The sequence below is a fragment of the Salmo salar genome, chromosome 01 (assembly GCF_965601325.2).
Source record: "Salmo salar chromosome 01, fSalSal1, whole genome shotgun sequence".
Lineage (NCBI taxonomy): Eukaryota > Metazoa > Chordata > Actinopteri > Salmoniformes > Salmonidae > Salmo > Salmo salar.
This window is the reverse complement of record NC_138291.1, coordinates 139825038-139840802: the sequence shown is the minus strand read 5'-3', so window position 1 is coordinate 139840802 and position 15765 is coordinate 139825038. Positions and strand designations below refer to the sequence as shown.

At 41.2% G+C, this 15765-nt stretch overlaps 1 protein-coding gene and 1 long non-coding RNA gene across 2 annotated transcripts; one reads left to right on the top strand and one right to left on the bottom strand.

Annotated features, from left to right (window-relative positions):
* Positions 1-1353: 1353 nt before the first annotated feature.
* LOC106562139 (beta-1,3-galactosyl-O-glycosyl-glycoprotein beta-1,6-N-acetylglucosaminyltransferase 4) lies at positions 1354-11504 on the bottom strand. Its single transcript, XM_014126785.3, has 3 exons — positions 11226-11504; positions 8603-8665; positions 1354-8404 (listed from the first exon to the last, which is right to left on the bottom strand). The coding sequence occupies exon 3, from the start codon at positions 8401-8403 to the stop codon at positions 7051-7053; it is 1353 nt and encodes a 450-aa protein (XP_013982260.2). The 5' UTR covers position 8404; positions 8603-8665; positions 11226-11504; the 3' UTR covers positions 1354-7050.
* Positions 11460-13848, top strand: LOC106562154 (uncharacterized). Its single transcript, XR_001318986.3, has 3 exons — positions 11460-11581; positions 13135-13247; positions 13543-13848. It is a non-coding gene; the product is annotated as an uncharacterized LOC106562154 (long non-coding RNA).
* Positions 13849-15765: the final 1917 nt, after the last annotated feature.

Sequence of the window (15765 nt, the reverse complement as noted above, 5' to 3'; positions counted from 1 at the left end):
AACAGGGTGGACAGCTGTAATGGGACAGAACATATATTCAACCCTGGACACTGAACACTGAATAGATATCTACATAGTAATACATGTAGTAACAACATTGGAACTGCTATTTAGTTACATATTCATTGTGGAAAAACAACACAGAAAATACATTCATTGTGTCAGTCAGAAGCCTCTTCTGCATTTTGTTCTTTAGTCGTGTGACGGTTTGTTTCCGGCCGGTCTTACATCATCATCATCACGGAGAAAGACATCCTTCACTTTCCTTTTGATTTCTGTTTCTGTTCTGCTTCCCTTCCTCGTAAAAAAAGAGCAAAGGTCCGCTTCCAACTTCACTCTCTTATTTGAAAAGCCCAACACCGTCTGGGCATACTTCTTCAGTATATTTACAGAGGTCACTTTTGCAATGATTTGCTTGTTCTTCTGTTTCCATGCATTTCTGTATTTTGTTTTGAAATCTTTAATGAGAGATGTGCGAAAGAGAAGAGCCCTCTTAATAGGTGATGTCACATTCTGACGTCTCAGCAATGCTTTGACTATCGAACGAGCCGATACAGATGCCTGTTCTCCCCTAATCCTTGCACACCTCTTCCTGTATTTTTCTTTTTTCCCCCTCTCCTTTGCCACTTCTGATTTTAAATGCTCTCTCTCTTTTTGGAGTCTTCTGTTTGTTTTTTCCCCTAATTCGTTCCCCTTGCTGGCGTTGCCGAAAACACATTAAATGCATGGTTAGGATTCAAGGGGTAGAGTCAGAGATAAAGTTAAGGAGATCGGGATTAGGGTTATGGGTTATGGTTAGGGATTACGGTTAAAGGACGTACAGAAAATAGTCAATATTCGTGAATATTCTTATAAAAAGTGCAGCATTTAACATAGAAATACTATACATTAGATAACATTTAATGAAGAAAATTTGAAAATTATGAAATATTTTTTTAAATGTATCATTTTATTCCTAATTATTCTCATTGAAGTTGATTGGGGTGGCAGGTAGCCTAGTGGTTAGAGCCAGTAACCGAAAGGTTGCTAGATCAAATCCCTGAACTGACAAGGTCGTCATTGTAAATAAGAATTTGTTGTTAACTGACTTTCCTACTTACATTTTTTTTTTTATTGAGCAGCACTTGGGACATTGAAAAATTGCCTCCTTCCACTGAAATAAAATGTACTTTGAAGTCTATGTCATTACGCTTCTATTATCATGAAGGCATACACACATAAGGATCCTTCTGAAATTTGATCTAGTGTATATTTTTTATATACAATTTTAAATGATTTATCTTGAGGACAGAAAATAACACTTTTAGTGATATTGACCCATGTGGCGTTCGTCGTAATGAGGTGACCAAGGTGCGGCGTGGTAAGTGCTCATATTAATCTTTATTGTAACTCAGAACACTAAATCAAAACAACAAACAAAAGAAAACGAATGTCACGTTCTGCAGGCTTTACTGAGCTGTACAAAAACAAGATCCCACAACTGAAAGTGGGATAAAGGGCTGCCTAAGTATAATTCCCAATCAGAGACAACGATAGACAGCTGCCTCTGATTAGGAACCATACTCGCCAAACAACAAAGAAATAGAAAACATAGAATGGAACATAGAACTACAAAATCTCGAATGCCCACGCAAATCACACCCTGACCTAACCAAAATAGAGAAATAAAAGGGCTCTCTATGGTCAGGGCATGACAACCCAACTGTTAATCTTTGTACATTATGTGCTACTGTATGCTATGTACACACGTTTGTTTAAGGTAAATAATTACCTTCGTTTTGCCTGTAAGCTACAACAAATACTTATGCAAACTGTATGCCATCAATTGCCTGGCTACCCATACACTTCACTCCAGTCAAATTCTGCGCCCACTAATGTTTATTTTCCATGAGGAGTCTGGATTTGCTTTCCTTCCGTACTCTTTTAGAATACAAACACATTCCGACCATTCTGAATGGTCCCAGAAAGCGATGCTACTTTGACTTCAGCACAAACAACTTCTAGGATGGCAGGTTCAGACTGATGTATGGACCAATCGATAGAGTGCAGGGAATTCAATTCAGGGTGAGACGTCAGGCAATGCCAACATAGCATAGGTCATGTACCTCTCACCCAAAAATCAAACAATGAGGGGCACATCCTGATATCGTATGGGAATGTATGGGAATGCCAAATTGGCAAAGGGTTGAGAATGCAGAACTCACTCCCTAACAATGAAAAGCAACACACACACACACACACACACACACACACACATTGTAACAACTTTTTCACGTTGTTGGAAGCCTGCCTAAACTCACCCTGATCTTTAAAAGTCTTACAGTAACAGAAACTGCTATATCAAGGGCTGTTCCCAAGTTCCCACGCCTCCCAGAGGACTATAGGGTATCCTATGAGAATAGCGGGAACCAGGTTACCAAGATTTACTGAGATTTCCTGCCCAAACCCTCTCCCATTTCCCGGGATAAATGCAGGCAACTGTAAGGTGACCAGGAACATGGATGAGAACTAACAGACCAGCTACAACCTCTAAGTCAATCAAATAGGCAAAAAGACATTACAGGGACAAAAAAAGAGTGGCAATTCAATGGCTCAGATACGAGACGCATGTGGCAGGGACTTCAGAAAATCACAGATTATAAAGGAAAAACCAACCATATTGTGGACACACAAAGCCTAACTCCCAGACAAACTTAACACATTCTTCTCCTGCTTTGAGGAAAACAACACAGAGCCGCCGTTGTGGGCCCCCCGCTGCTCATGAGGACTGCAGGCTCCCGATCTCTGAGGCCGACGTGAGTAGGGCTTTCAAGTGTTTTAACCCTCGCAAAGCTACCAGCCTGGACGGCATACCAAGCTGCGTCCTCAGTGCATGCGCAGACCAGCTGGCTGGGGTGTTTACGGATATATTCAACCTCTCCCCATTCCAGTCTGTTGTCCCCACTTGCTTCAAGATGTCCACCATAGTGCCTGTAACCAAGCAAGCTAAGGTAACTGAACTAAATGACCACCCCATTGCACTATCCTCTGTCAGGATGAAGTGCTTTGAGAGGCTAGTCAAGGACTATAACCTCCACCTTGCCCGACAACCTAGACCCACTACAATTTGCATACCGCCCAACAGATCCACGGACGATGCAATCGCTGTTGCACTGCACACTGCCCTATGCCACCTGGACAAGAGGAATGCCCACGTGAGAATGCTGTTCAACGACTACAGCTCACCATAGAGCCCTCTAAACTTATCACTAAGCTTGGGGGCCCTGGGTCTGAAGCCCTCCTTGTGTAACTGGGTTCTTGACTTTCTTATACTAATAGCTATTCATCAGCCTACAAATTATTATATGTATTGGATAACAGGACAACCATTTGGGCTTTTTTGAGCTTTGGCTCATGAAATGTATTTCAATTAAATGGCTCATCAGACTCAGGTAGCATCGGGCTTGAATGTTCATGCTGATTAAAGCTCTAACCAAATGCTTTAGAATGACAATACCACATTAAAAAAGTGATTTCTTCTAGGGATGGAACATTGGTAAAATACCGGGGAAATATGAAACCGTGATGACAACACTATACTGTACTGTATATTGGTAGGAAACAAAAACCTACAGTCTCAGAAAATACCCATATTCTACAACATTTTGACCTACAGGTTTTTGAACATACAACCAGTTAAAACCAGACTTCTATTCAATGACGAGTGAAAAAAACGAAGGAGACAAAATGTCTGCTACCTTCAGCATCATTAGATGCTTCACATAATAATTTCACAATGTGTAAGTTGATTGATTGTTTCTAATAATTTTTGAAATTCTGCTGCCATGGACTAAGATTGGAAAACCTAGTAAAAGAGGTTGTTTCACTACTAATAGGAGCGATCATGTGTGATCGTTAGTGTCTTTACTATGTTTGTAAAGGTAACTTTAGCCAACTGGTAAGGGGGGGTGAAACTATTGTTCCAGAGATTACATTTCCCCTGTTAATCCTCTAATTCACCATTAAATACACACTCATTTTACTCCCTTGTAGGTACTTGTATTAATGCAATCAGCAGGCAACTGATAAGCTAGGGGTTCATTTATTTAGGTCCATATTTTATTTATTGAACTAGGCAAGGCAGTTAAGAACAATTTCTTATTTACAATGACGGCCAACCCGGCCAAACCCTAACCCGGATGACCCTGGGCCGATTGTACGACGGCCGGTTGTGATACAACCTGGAATCAGGGTCTGTAGTGTTGCCTCTAGCATTGAGATGCAGTGCCTTAGATCGCTGCACCACTCGGGAGAACCGTCTTGACAGTTTGAACATGTGAGAGAGGAAATTAAGAAAAATAACGCTTATATGAAATACTTAGGATGCTTAATACATGACTACAAACAAATAGCTAAAGATAACTTTTTTTCCATTACTCAACATGAAAGCAGATCTAATTAAAATGGAATAATCTTATCACGCCCTGACCTGAGAGAGACGGTTTATTTCTCTAGGTTGTTAGGTCAGGGTGTGGCGTGGGCATTCTATGGTTTATATTTATTTGTGTTGAGCCGACTATGGTTCCTAATCAGAGGCAGCTGTCTATCGTTGTCTCTGATTAGGAATCATATTTAGGCAGCCCTTTTTTCCACCTTTAGTTGTGGGATCTTGTTTTTGTGTAGCTCCCTGTGAGCAGCCCAGAACGTCACGTTTCGTTTTCTTCTGTATTGTTTTTGGTGAGTTTCTTATTTATTAAACATGTGGAACTCTAAGTACGCTGCACCTTGGTCTACTCCTTTAGACGATCGTGACAAATCTTCTGTTAAATATTACAGGTAGAATAAACCTTATTAGAATGGCATTACCCCACAAAATACATTCTTTAAACCTTCCAGATTTGGAAACTCGCTATCCAAGGCTTTTACTTGTGACATATTGCACTAAAGAGGAACAATAACTACATATTGAAGATGGCATGCTCATCCCCAGAAACCTTATGTGTCTATTTTCAATATCTCTCCCTAAAAACAACCTTATAGAACAATCCTTGGATAGCTTTTCAGAAATCATTGATAAATTGGTCCACATGGAAAACTAAAGACATAGAAATTGTAAATGACTTGGTAACAGGAAATACATGTATTTCCATGACAGAATGAAAAAGTAATTTTGGAATATATGCACCTTAAAATTTCAATTTGAAATATTTTGGACATCAGAGCAACCTTGAGGGAATCTTATTTGAGTCAGGGGAAGACATACAAAACATTGCAGAGAGCATATCCAACTGACAACTCTCTTAGAAAATTGTTTTTACTATTGGAACCAAGACTTAAAAATAACTGATGTTGGCACAAGATGGAGGGAAAGTTGTAGCATAGCTAACAAAATTACAGTTAACGAAACTATACGCTTAATCCAGTATAAACTAACGTATACAATCATTTTACAAGTTTCAAAATTCACAAATTCTACAGCACAAAGGCAGTAGCATGTCATCACGTGTAAAATAAATAATGACTCAATAATGCATGCTTTCTGGGAATGCTATAAAGTCTGAAAGACCTTCATGTCTGGACTAATGAACTGATACATACAACTTTCACTTTCTCATTTAAAAACTGAAATGTCTTATGAGTATTGAACCCCTTTGTTATGTCAAGCTTACATAGGTTCAGGAGTAAAAATGTGCTTAACAAGTCACATAATAAGTTGAATGGACTCACTCTGTGTGCAATAATAGTGTTTCCCATGATTCATGAATGACTACCGGTACCTAATCTCTGTACCACACAAATACAATTATCTGTAACATCCCTCAGTCGAGCAGTGCATTTCAAACACAGATTCAGCCACAAAGACCAGCTAGGTTTTCCAATGCCTCGCAAAGAAGGGTACCTATTGGTAGATGGGTCAAAATAAAAAAAGAGCTGGCATTGAATATTCATTCGAGCATGGTGAAGTTATTAATTACAAAATGGGCAAATAGTGTACAATCAAGGTGTGCAAAGCTCTTAGAGACTTACCTAGAAAGAGTAACGGCTGTAATTGCTGTCAACGGTGATCCTTACATGTATGACTCAGGGGTGTGAATACTTATGTAAATTAATATTTCTAAAAACATGAATTGATATTATGGGGTATTGTGTGTAGGCCAGTCACACAAAATCTCAATGTAATCTATTTTAAATTCAGGATGTAACACAACAATTTCTGGAAAATGTCAAGGGATGTGAATACTTTCTGAAGTCAGTATACATACTGTAGTCATCATACCCTGGTTTTCACATGCTTTCACCCTGGGAGCCAAGGCTACACCCTGGTTAACCTAATCCATATTACATAAAGGTCAGACTATCACAAACATTCCCCACTTCAAGTCTCAAGTTGCAAAATGAGAGTATAACCCTAACATAGATACCCAAGTTTATCTCATCCAGCATTCCACTATCTCATCAAGCATTCCACTATCATACATACCATAAAGCACTGTCACATCAATTGAATCTCGGACATGATCAACTCAAAAACAAAAGTCTTTAAAAATACAAAAATGGTGCTGTCAAAAACAGCATTACAAAAGGTCCATATTCCAACATGAATTAACCCATTAATAATCAATCATCCATTTATTTAACCTTTTCCAGGTATAAGAATATTTTGAAAATAAATACACAGCGCAGAGGATGAGAGGACGAGAGTACTAGAATTAACGATCAATAGGGAATTGTCAATGTAAATAGTAGGTCTTCAGTTCAACAGCTGTTTAGAATCTGTGTAATGTCAGTCCTGGACTCAGAGCTATGTGTGCCACGTTTTCATTGGTCTGTACATTGAGTCTGGAGCAGGATACTTGTTATTTGGCCATTGGCCCAGTTGTACTGCAAGGACTTCTGATTGGTCAACCCCAGGCTAGGGTGGGGGGTTATCAATGGCATCCTGTTCCTTTGTTCTGTTGAGAAAAGCTGAGGACAGGGGAGACTGAACATCTACCTCCCAGCATAACATCTATGATTTGTCCTTCTCAAATAAATACATTTTTCTCCCCCTGATTTGCTTTGGAGTTTGTATTATTGAAGAATAACATCAACTGCTAACACAGAGGAGGGAATCTTTTGTTGTGACTTCATAGCCTTGACCAAGAGTCTCTGTTTCTCCTGTAATATATCGTCAAGACATTGGATAAGGACCGGATCAACTTTGTCGTCCACCTTATTAGCGAACCAGCTGCCGTAGTTCAGTAGCCAGCGCAGCTCCCCCGCCCCATAGATACACACACTGCGGACGTGTTTCCCTGTGCATGATGGGTAAAGCGGTCCCTCCAGGTAGTTCCACTTCACCAGCCTGGTCTTGCTCATCAGGTCTGTGATGTCGGCCTGGGCCCGTGACACCTCACCTGGCACACCCGGCACCCGTGTCAGCGTGGCCCAGAAGTGTTCGTCTGGGGAGTAGGTGTCGTTTGACCACACCAGGAAGTCCCTGGCCAGCGCAGACGTGTTCATATAAGTGACAAACTCCCGCGAGAGCACAAAGTACGCGCTGCCGATGAACATCTGTATGCCGTGCGGCGGAGGCCCCTTGGCCTTGTTGGTTTTCACCGGCAGCTGGTGGTATTCGAATGACGCTTTCTGCAGCTCGTGGTGGAAGGAGAAACGCTGCTTCTTCAATTCGCTGGGGCGACTTGTCTCCATCATGTTACCCCCCCGGAGCTTCTTCAGGTCAGCAACCAGCTCTATGTTGGAGCGCAGGGGAAAGTCCTGACCGCACAGGTTGATGACATACCTCCACTTGACCTTTGACCCTATAAGGTCAGACAGGCAGTTGAGGTCAGCATTGAGGCGGCTGATGCTGGCGTACGTCACTGCCTCCAGCTTAGAGGCGATGAAGACGTTGGGCAGACAGCGTGCCAGACCCTCCATGGACTCTCTGAACAGTTCTGATGACTTCAGGTCGTAGTGGATACAGTAGATGTTGTTAGGGGTGTAGACGGCCCTGAGGATCTTCTCCACCATGGAGGCAGACTTGTGGACCACCAGTGAGTAGGCCAGGGGGAAGGCCTGCTCCTCCTCAGACACCTGGACAGCTCCATAACCCCGGGAGCGGAGGTATCGCGGGCAGTTGGAGGTCAGGTTGACCAAGCTTTTGTCCTGCTCTTCCACCACCACCTGTTTTCTGATGACCAGCGACTTCCCCAACTCGGCCGGCTCCATGTTATAGATGGCATTGCAGTCAATGTTGTAGCGATGGAGCAGCTCAACATCATTGTAGCCTGCGGTAGACCCATAGGTTTCAATGGTAATGCTGTATTTAACAGTGAACTTTAGGAAGAGTAGCAGGAAGGCACAGATCACCAGCAGCAATGATAAAGAAGAAATGATATTCTTCTTCTGCAGTCTGCTTGGAAAGGCAAATCTTATTTTCATTCTGTGGTGATACAAAAGAACAATAATCAGAAAAAAAGAAACAAGTCAGTTCACGCATGCAATCATGCAAAAAACTCGTAAGGATTTAACTTAATCCATTTTTTACAATATGTTTGATAACCGTGCTCAGCTAGTTATTTGTTCTATTGCTTAGACTACTTAAAAGTGAAATATATAATCCTGTAAAAAAAAAAATCACCTCGCTCAGGAAATGGTGTGGAGGTCTCGTAACATCCTGAAAAGATTGTTCTAAAACCAGAGCCTGGAGAGTTAAAATGTACAGTAAGGTCAGAAATTATTGGCACACTTGAGAAAAAAGACTGTATAAATGTATCAATAATACAAATACTGAGCTATATTGTATGCAAACAAATTCATTTTGTTAACAAGTAATACAAAAAGAAATCTCAAAGAGATAGCGGTAACGATTTTTGGCATCCCTGTTTTCAATACTCCAGCACCCTCCTCTTTAAAGGGTAACAACACAGACTTTTTCTGAAACGTTTTATGAGATTGAATGGCACATTGAAAGGGATCTTCCCAACAAACAGGGACATCCTAAGGACAATGTTCCCATTAGGTCCCTTTAAGGGTTTCGGCAAGACATTATCCCACTGGCATTCTAAGAACATTTTAGGAACAATAGAACATGACGTTAAACTCTGGACAATAAGAGGACATTCAGTACAGGTCCTGGTTTGGTCGCAGTATAACGTTATAATAAGATATTTGATGTGCTTTAGGGAACGTTCAGAAAATATTCCTATTATTTGGTTCTGAAAGGAAGTTATCCATGGGACATTCAATGACCACAAGGGGTACCTCATACCTACTGAAAATCATTGATTTAATTTACTTATTTCAGCAATTTGAGTTTGGGTTTTCAGAATAGTTGCCTAATGTTGGTGGGGCATATTATTCTGATGTAATATTACTCCTGAATCACTACAATACACTATATATACAAAAGTATGTGGACCACCCTTTAAATTTGTGGATTTGGCTATTTCACCCACACCCGTTGCCTACAGGTGTATAAAATCGAGCACACAGCCATGCAATCGCCATAGACAAATATTGGCACAAGAATGGCCTTACTGAAGAGCTTAGTGACTATCAACGTGGCACCATCATAGGATGCCACCTTTCCAACAAGTCAGTTCATAAAATTTCTGCCCTGCTAGAGCTGACCCGGTCAACTGTGCTGTTATTATGAAGTGGAAACGTCTAGGAGCAACAACGGCTCAGCTGTGAAGTGGTAGGCAACACAAGCTCACAGAATGGGACCGCCTAATGCTGAAGCACGTAGCGCGTAAAAAATTGTCTGTCCTCGGTTGCAACACTCAGTAACAAGTTCCAAATTGCCTCTGGAAGCAACTTCAGCACAATAACTGTTTGTTGGGAGTTTCATGAAATGGGTTTCCATGGCCGAGCAGCCGCACACAAGCCTGAGATCATCATGTGCAATGCCAAGCATCGGCTGGAGTGGTGTAAAGCTCGCCACCATTGGATTCTGGAGCAGTGGAAACGCGTTCTCTGGAATGAGGAACTGTAAAGTTTGGTGTAGGAGGAATAATGGTCTGGGGCTGTTTTTCATGGTTCGGGCTAGGCCCCTTAGTTCCAGTGAAGGGAACGCTACAGCATACAATGATATTCTAGACATTTTGTGCTTCCAACTTTGTGGCAACAGTTTGGGAGGGCCGTTTCCTGTTTCAGCATGACAATGCCCCAGTGCACAAAGCGAGGTCCATACAGAAATGGTTTGTCGAGATCAGTGTGGAAGAACTTGACTGGCCAGCACAGAGACCTGACCTCAACCCCACCGAACACCTTTGGGATGAATTGGAACACCAAGTGAGCCAGGCCTAATCGCCCAATATCAGTGCCGACCTCACCAATCCTCTTGTGGATGAATGGATGCAAGTCCCTGCAGCAATGTTCCAACATCTAGTGGAAAGCCTTCCCAGATGAGTGGCAGCAAAGGGGGGACCAACTCCATACGCAGTGGTGTAAATTACTTAAGTAAAAATACTTTAAAGTACTTCTTAAGTAGGTTTTGGGGGTTTCTGTACTTTACTATTCATATTTTTTACAACTTTTACTTCACTACATTCCTAAAGAAAGTCATTAACTTTTTACTCCATACATTTTCCCTGACACCCAAAAGTACTCGTTACATTTTGAAGGCTTAGCAGGACAGGAAAAGGGTCAAGGGATCTGGCAGACTCACTAAACACACATGCTTCGTTTGTAAATTATGTCGGAGTGTTGGTGTGTCCCTTGCTTTCCGTAAATAAAAACATATATTTAACAAATGGCGCCATCTTGTTTGATTAATATGAGGAATTAAAAATTATTTGTACTTTCACTTTTGATACTTAAGTATATTTGAGCAATTCCATTTTACTTTTGATTTTTAAGTATATTTCAAAACAAGTACTTTTAAAATTTTTCTCACGTAGTATTTTACTAGGTTACTTTCACTTTTACTTGAGACATTTTCTATTAATAAGGCATCTTTACGCAAGTATGACGATTGGGTAATTTTCCATCACTGTCCATTTTAACGGCCATTCCTTGATGCTAAATACAGTTTATTGAATTGAGTTTGAGAAAGAAGTAACATGTGAAGACAACAATGTTCAGTTGACTGTGACTTCCTAGCAATGACTCGAATTTTCTGAAATAAAATATTTCTCATGTTGAATGTTCTGAAGAAGAATTAATCACTGAATGTGCTCTACATTTCAAGCTCTGAATAAAAAAAAATCTATAAAGTCATATCATTGTGAATTACAAGAGTCCAGGTTTTTTCTTCTTACTTTTCTCTTTGCATACCGGTATAATTTACATATTTGCCTCCGTAGAATCCCATTCCGATTTGTAAACTTTTCGTCACTCTCTCGAAAGTGTTATTCCACAATCAGATTGTTGTTCGCTGCATGGTAAACTCATTTGCAGAGCTCCATATGTCTTCGGTTAAATCCCATCATGTTAAAATTATCCGCTATCGTTATGCTTGGACTCTGACAGCGCGCACGGGGTGACTTTTCCTATTCACTGCAGCAATGAAGAGAGAAAGAGGTGTTGAAGTACCAAACGAGTTGAGACCCAGTGAAGTTAGATCCACTCCCTCTCGCTAAAATTGCGTCCCCTTTTGAGGAACATAGTTTTGTAAGTGAGTACATCACAATTTACTGGAGGATTGGGTATGGGTTACTAATATGCCCACTTTTGCCAATGATGCACAATTTCCCAGAAACACTTTGTGGTCCGTCGCCAACTGCTATGTGGACAATGTTGTCAAGTCTGCATATGGCTGCAATGCACGCACATTTGGCTCAGCAAATAGGAGTGAAAATGGGCTTCCATAAAGTTGGTGTAAACTCCCAATGCATTTCAACAATATGGCCAGGAATGTATTACATCCGATGCGTTAACTTCTGTGACTGGTGTTTGTGAGTACGTTAGCTAATTAGATAGCTGGTACTAGCTAGCTAGTAACTAATTTTGGTTATATAACATTATTTGAGGATGCTAGTGAGCCAGGCTAGCAATGAAATCACAGATGAAAGTGGAATGATACTGTAGCTAGCTAAATACATCAACTAACGCGTAATGTGATGTAGCATGTCAGATGAAGATGTGCGGGCCTACCGAGTGGCGCAGCGATCTAAGGCACTGCGGCTTGAGGCGTCACTACAGACCCGAGTTCGATCCCAGGCTGTGTCACAGCCGGCCGTGCCCGGGAGACCCATGAAGAGGCGCACAATTGGCCTAGCGTTGTCCAGGTTAGGAGAGAGTTTGGCCTGCCGTGATTACCTTTGTCTCATCGCCTTCTAGCGACTCCTTGTAGCGGGCCGGGCACTTGCAAGCTGACTTCGATCGCCACCTGGACGGTGTTTCCTCCGACACATTGGTGCAGCTGGCTTCCGGGTTAAGCGAGCAGTGAATCAAAAAGCTGTGCGGCTTGGTAGGGTTGTGTTTCGGAGGACGCATGGCTCTCGACCTTCGTCTCTCCCGAGTTCATAGATAAGTTGCAGCGATGGGTTAAGACTGTATCTACAAATTGGGGAGAAAAGGGGGTAAAAGTACAAAGAAGATAAAAAGATGAAGATGCACATAGCTCACGTTGTCTAGCTACCTTGCTAACTGTAGCCTATTTGCATTTAGGGTCAGTACAGGGCAGGCATTGGATACCAGCTTGCCAACTAATCAGGATGTAGCCAGCTTCCTTTCAACAACGTTTCAACTCGAACTGGCTAGATAGCCAACTAATTTAAACTCGGACAAAGATATTGATAGCTAACACGGATTTGCAAGTTAGGTGGCTGACTACCCACTGGGCACAGACATCCACTCAACGTCGATTCCATGTTTGTTCAACCAGTGTGCGCCTAGTGGGTAGCTAGCATTCGGGGCTTCGCCTGCTAAGCCAAAACAACATGCCTGTTCTCATAAAAGTTTATAGCATATTTTCCAGGCAAAAAATAAATCAAGGATGGCACTTGTCTACTACAAATAGCAAATAACAAAACGTGTCAGCAAGCATTCAGCAACGTACACAGCTAGGTGCATAGTAACGGTGTCAGTGTCACCGGCCTGAATCTATTCTGTAGTTATAGTCCCTCTATTAGCATAAAAATTACTTCCAAATTAGAGAAAGTTATTTTTGTCGTTATATGTTTGAGTGATATTGTATATCCAAACCTGGTGGATTTTGTTGTTCAGCGCAGCGTTGTGGGAACCCCTCAACCATATCAGGAGCTGTTCCAGAAGGCTGAGGTTGAGGCAGTGGCCAGACACCAGTCCCACTTCAGAGTAATGGAGGACACTTGAATCGGGTTGGTCATATTTGATCTGGTCAATTGTCAAAATACTATCTGTCCTGCCGGAATTCACCCAACTACCATTGATAATGTAATCAGTGCTGTGTGTATGTGTGTGTCTTGTATGTTGTAAGAATAGGCCCCTTTCCACTGTGCCAATGGGCCCCAGTCAGTGCCATGCTGGCACATCTCCTATGTGAATTAGCAGTGAATCAGGATCTTTGATTGGCTATGTTCAACTGTGTATTTAATGTTGGCTTCCATGACTGTATTTTGTATCAGTATTTCTCTCCCTCCCTCTGTGATATAGGAGCTGGGTCGAATATGGTAGACGAAGTCGGGCCCCTTCATGACCAGTATCTGTGTTGCGGGGCCTGGAGCTGATCTACACTGCCATGCCCATCAGGCATTGGCAAACACCTCAGAAGCAGTGGTGTAAAGTACATAAAGGAAAACTACACACAAAAAATATATTTTGGTATTTGTTTCATTAGTCCATTGTTGACATAGTCCCAAAATGTTTTGCTTGTCAGCAAATCAAGTTTTCAAGATATGTATACAGAAATCATCCCATTATGATTAATTTAGCATCATATTAAGCTGCAATTTGCATCATATGATGCGAAATGCATCATACGGGGATGATTTCTGTATTTTGAAAGTTAGGTGCATCCAGTTTCCTTTGATCATCCTTGAGATGTCACTACAACTTGATTGGACTTCACCTGTGACCAATTAAATTGTATGCACATGATTTTGAAAGAAACACACCTGTCTATATAAGGTTCCACAGTTGACATAGCATTTCAGAAGAAGAAGTTATGTAATTGTTGGAAGAAGGGGAAGCGGTTGAGACTGAAAAATGGCCAGAAACAAAGACTTTCTTCTGAAACTCGTCAGTCTATACTTGTTCTGAGAAATGAAGGCTATTCCATGCGAGAAATTGCCAAGAAACTGAAGATCTCGTACAACACTGTGTACTACTCCCGTCATAGAACAGCGCAAACGGGCTCTAACCGGAATATAAAGAGGAGTGGGAGGCCCAGGTGCACAACTGAGAAAGAGGACAGGTACATTAGAGTGTCTAGTTTGAGAAACAGACGCCTCACAAGTCCTCAAATGGCAGCTTCATTAAATAGTACCTGCACAACACCAGTCTCAATGTCAACAGTGAAGAGGAGACTCTGGTATGCTGGCCCTCTAGGCAGAGTTCCTCTGTCCAGTGTCTGTGTTCTTTTCCCCCATATTAATCTTTTCTTTTTATTGGCCAGTCTGAGATATGGCTTTTTCTTTGCAACTCTGTCTAGAAGGCCAGCATCCCACAAATGCTGATGCTCCAGATACTCAACTAGTCTAAATAAGGCCAGTTGTATTACTTCTTTAATCAGAACAAGTTTTCAGCTGTGCTAACATAATTGCAAAAGGGTTTTCTAATGATCAATTAGCCTTTAAAAATGATCAACTTGGATTAGTTAACAACATGCCATTGGAACACTGGAGTGATGGTTGCTGATAATGGGCCTCTGTACGCCTATGTAGATATTCCATTAAAAAAAAGAATTGGCCGTTTCCAGCTACAAAAGTAATTTACAACATTAACAATGTCTACACAGTATTTCTGATCAATTTTATTGGACAAAACAATTGCTTTTCTTTCAAAAACAAGGACATTTAAGTGACCCCAAACTTTTGAAAGGTAGTGTATATACCGTATTCAATTCAAAGCTCAGCCTTCAGAAAGTATTCATACCCCCTGACTTACTCCACATTTTGTTAGGTTACAGCCTGAATTCAAAATGGATTGAATAGTTTTTTCTCACCCATCTACACACAATAATGACAAAGTTAAAACATGTTTTTAGAAATGTTTGCAAATGCATTGAAAATGAAATACAGAAATATCTCACTTGCATAAGTATTCACACCCCTTTGCTATGACACTCCAATTTGAGCTCAGGTGCATCCATTTACCTTTGATCATCCTTGAGATGTCTCTACAACTTGGAGTCCACCTGTGACCAATTCAATTGTTTGGACATGATTTTAATAGAAACACACTGGTCTAAGGACCCACACTTGACAGTGCATTTCAGTAGAAGAAGAAGTTATGTAATCGTTGGAAGAATGGGAAATGGTTGAGATAGCGGAAGTGTTGTTTGAAACAAAGCGTGTCAAGTATAGTTAGTGATAAAGTGGATAACAGTAAAGTCCAAGAAGGGAACAAAAATAGCTAAAATTGTTGTGGAAAATGAGTGATGAATCGTTGGTTGTTTGAGTACGTTTTTTGGATAAGGATGCTCATTTGGGAAACCCTTTTCACAAGGATGGTGAAGGCGGCGCTGGTTAAAGTTGATGCAGTCAAAGTAACCAGGAATGGTATGGTGTTGATATCGTGTCTTTCTAAAAAGCATGACGTGGACTGCTTTGATTTTCAGAGCAGGGCACCGGTTAAAGGTGTTCTCTGGAGTCCCATTGGACATTGATAATCAATATCTTAGGCCAAAAATTCCAGGATGTAGTTCATGCACGTCGC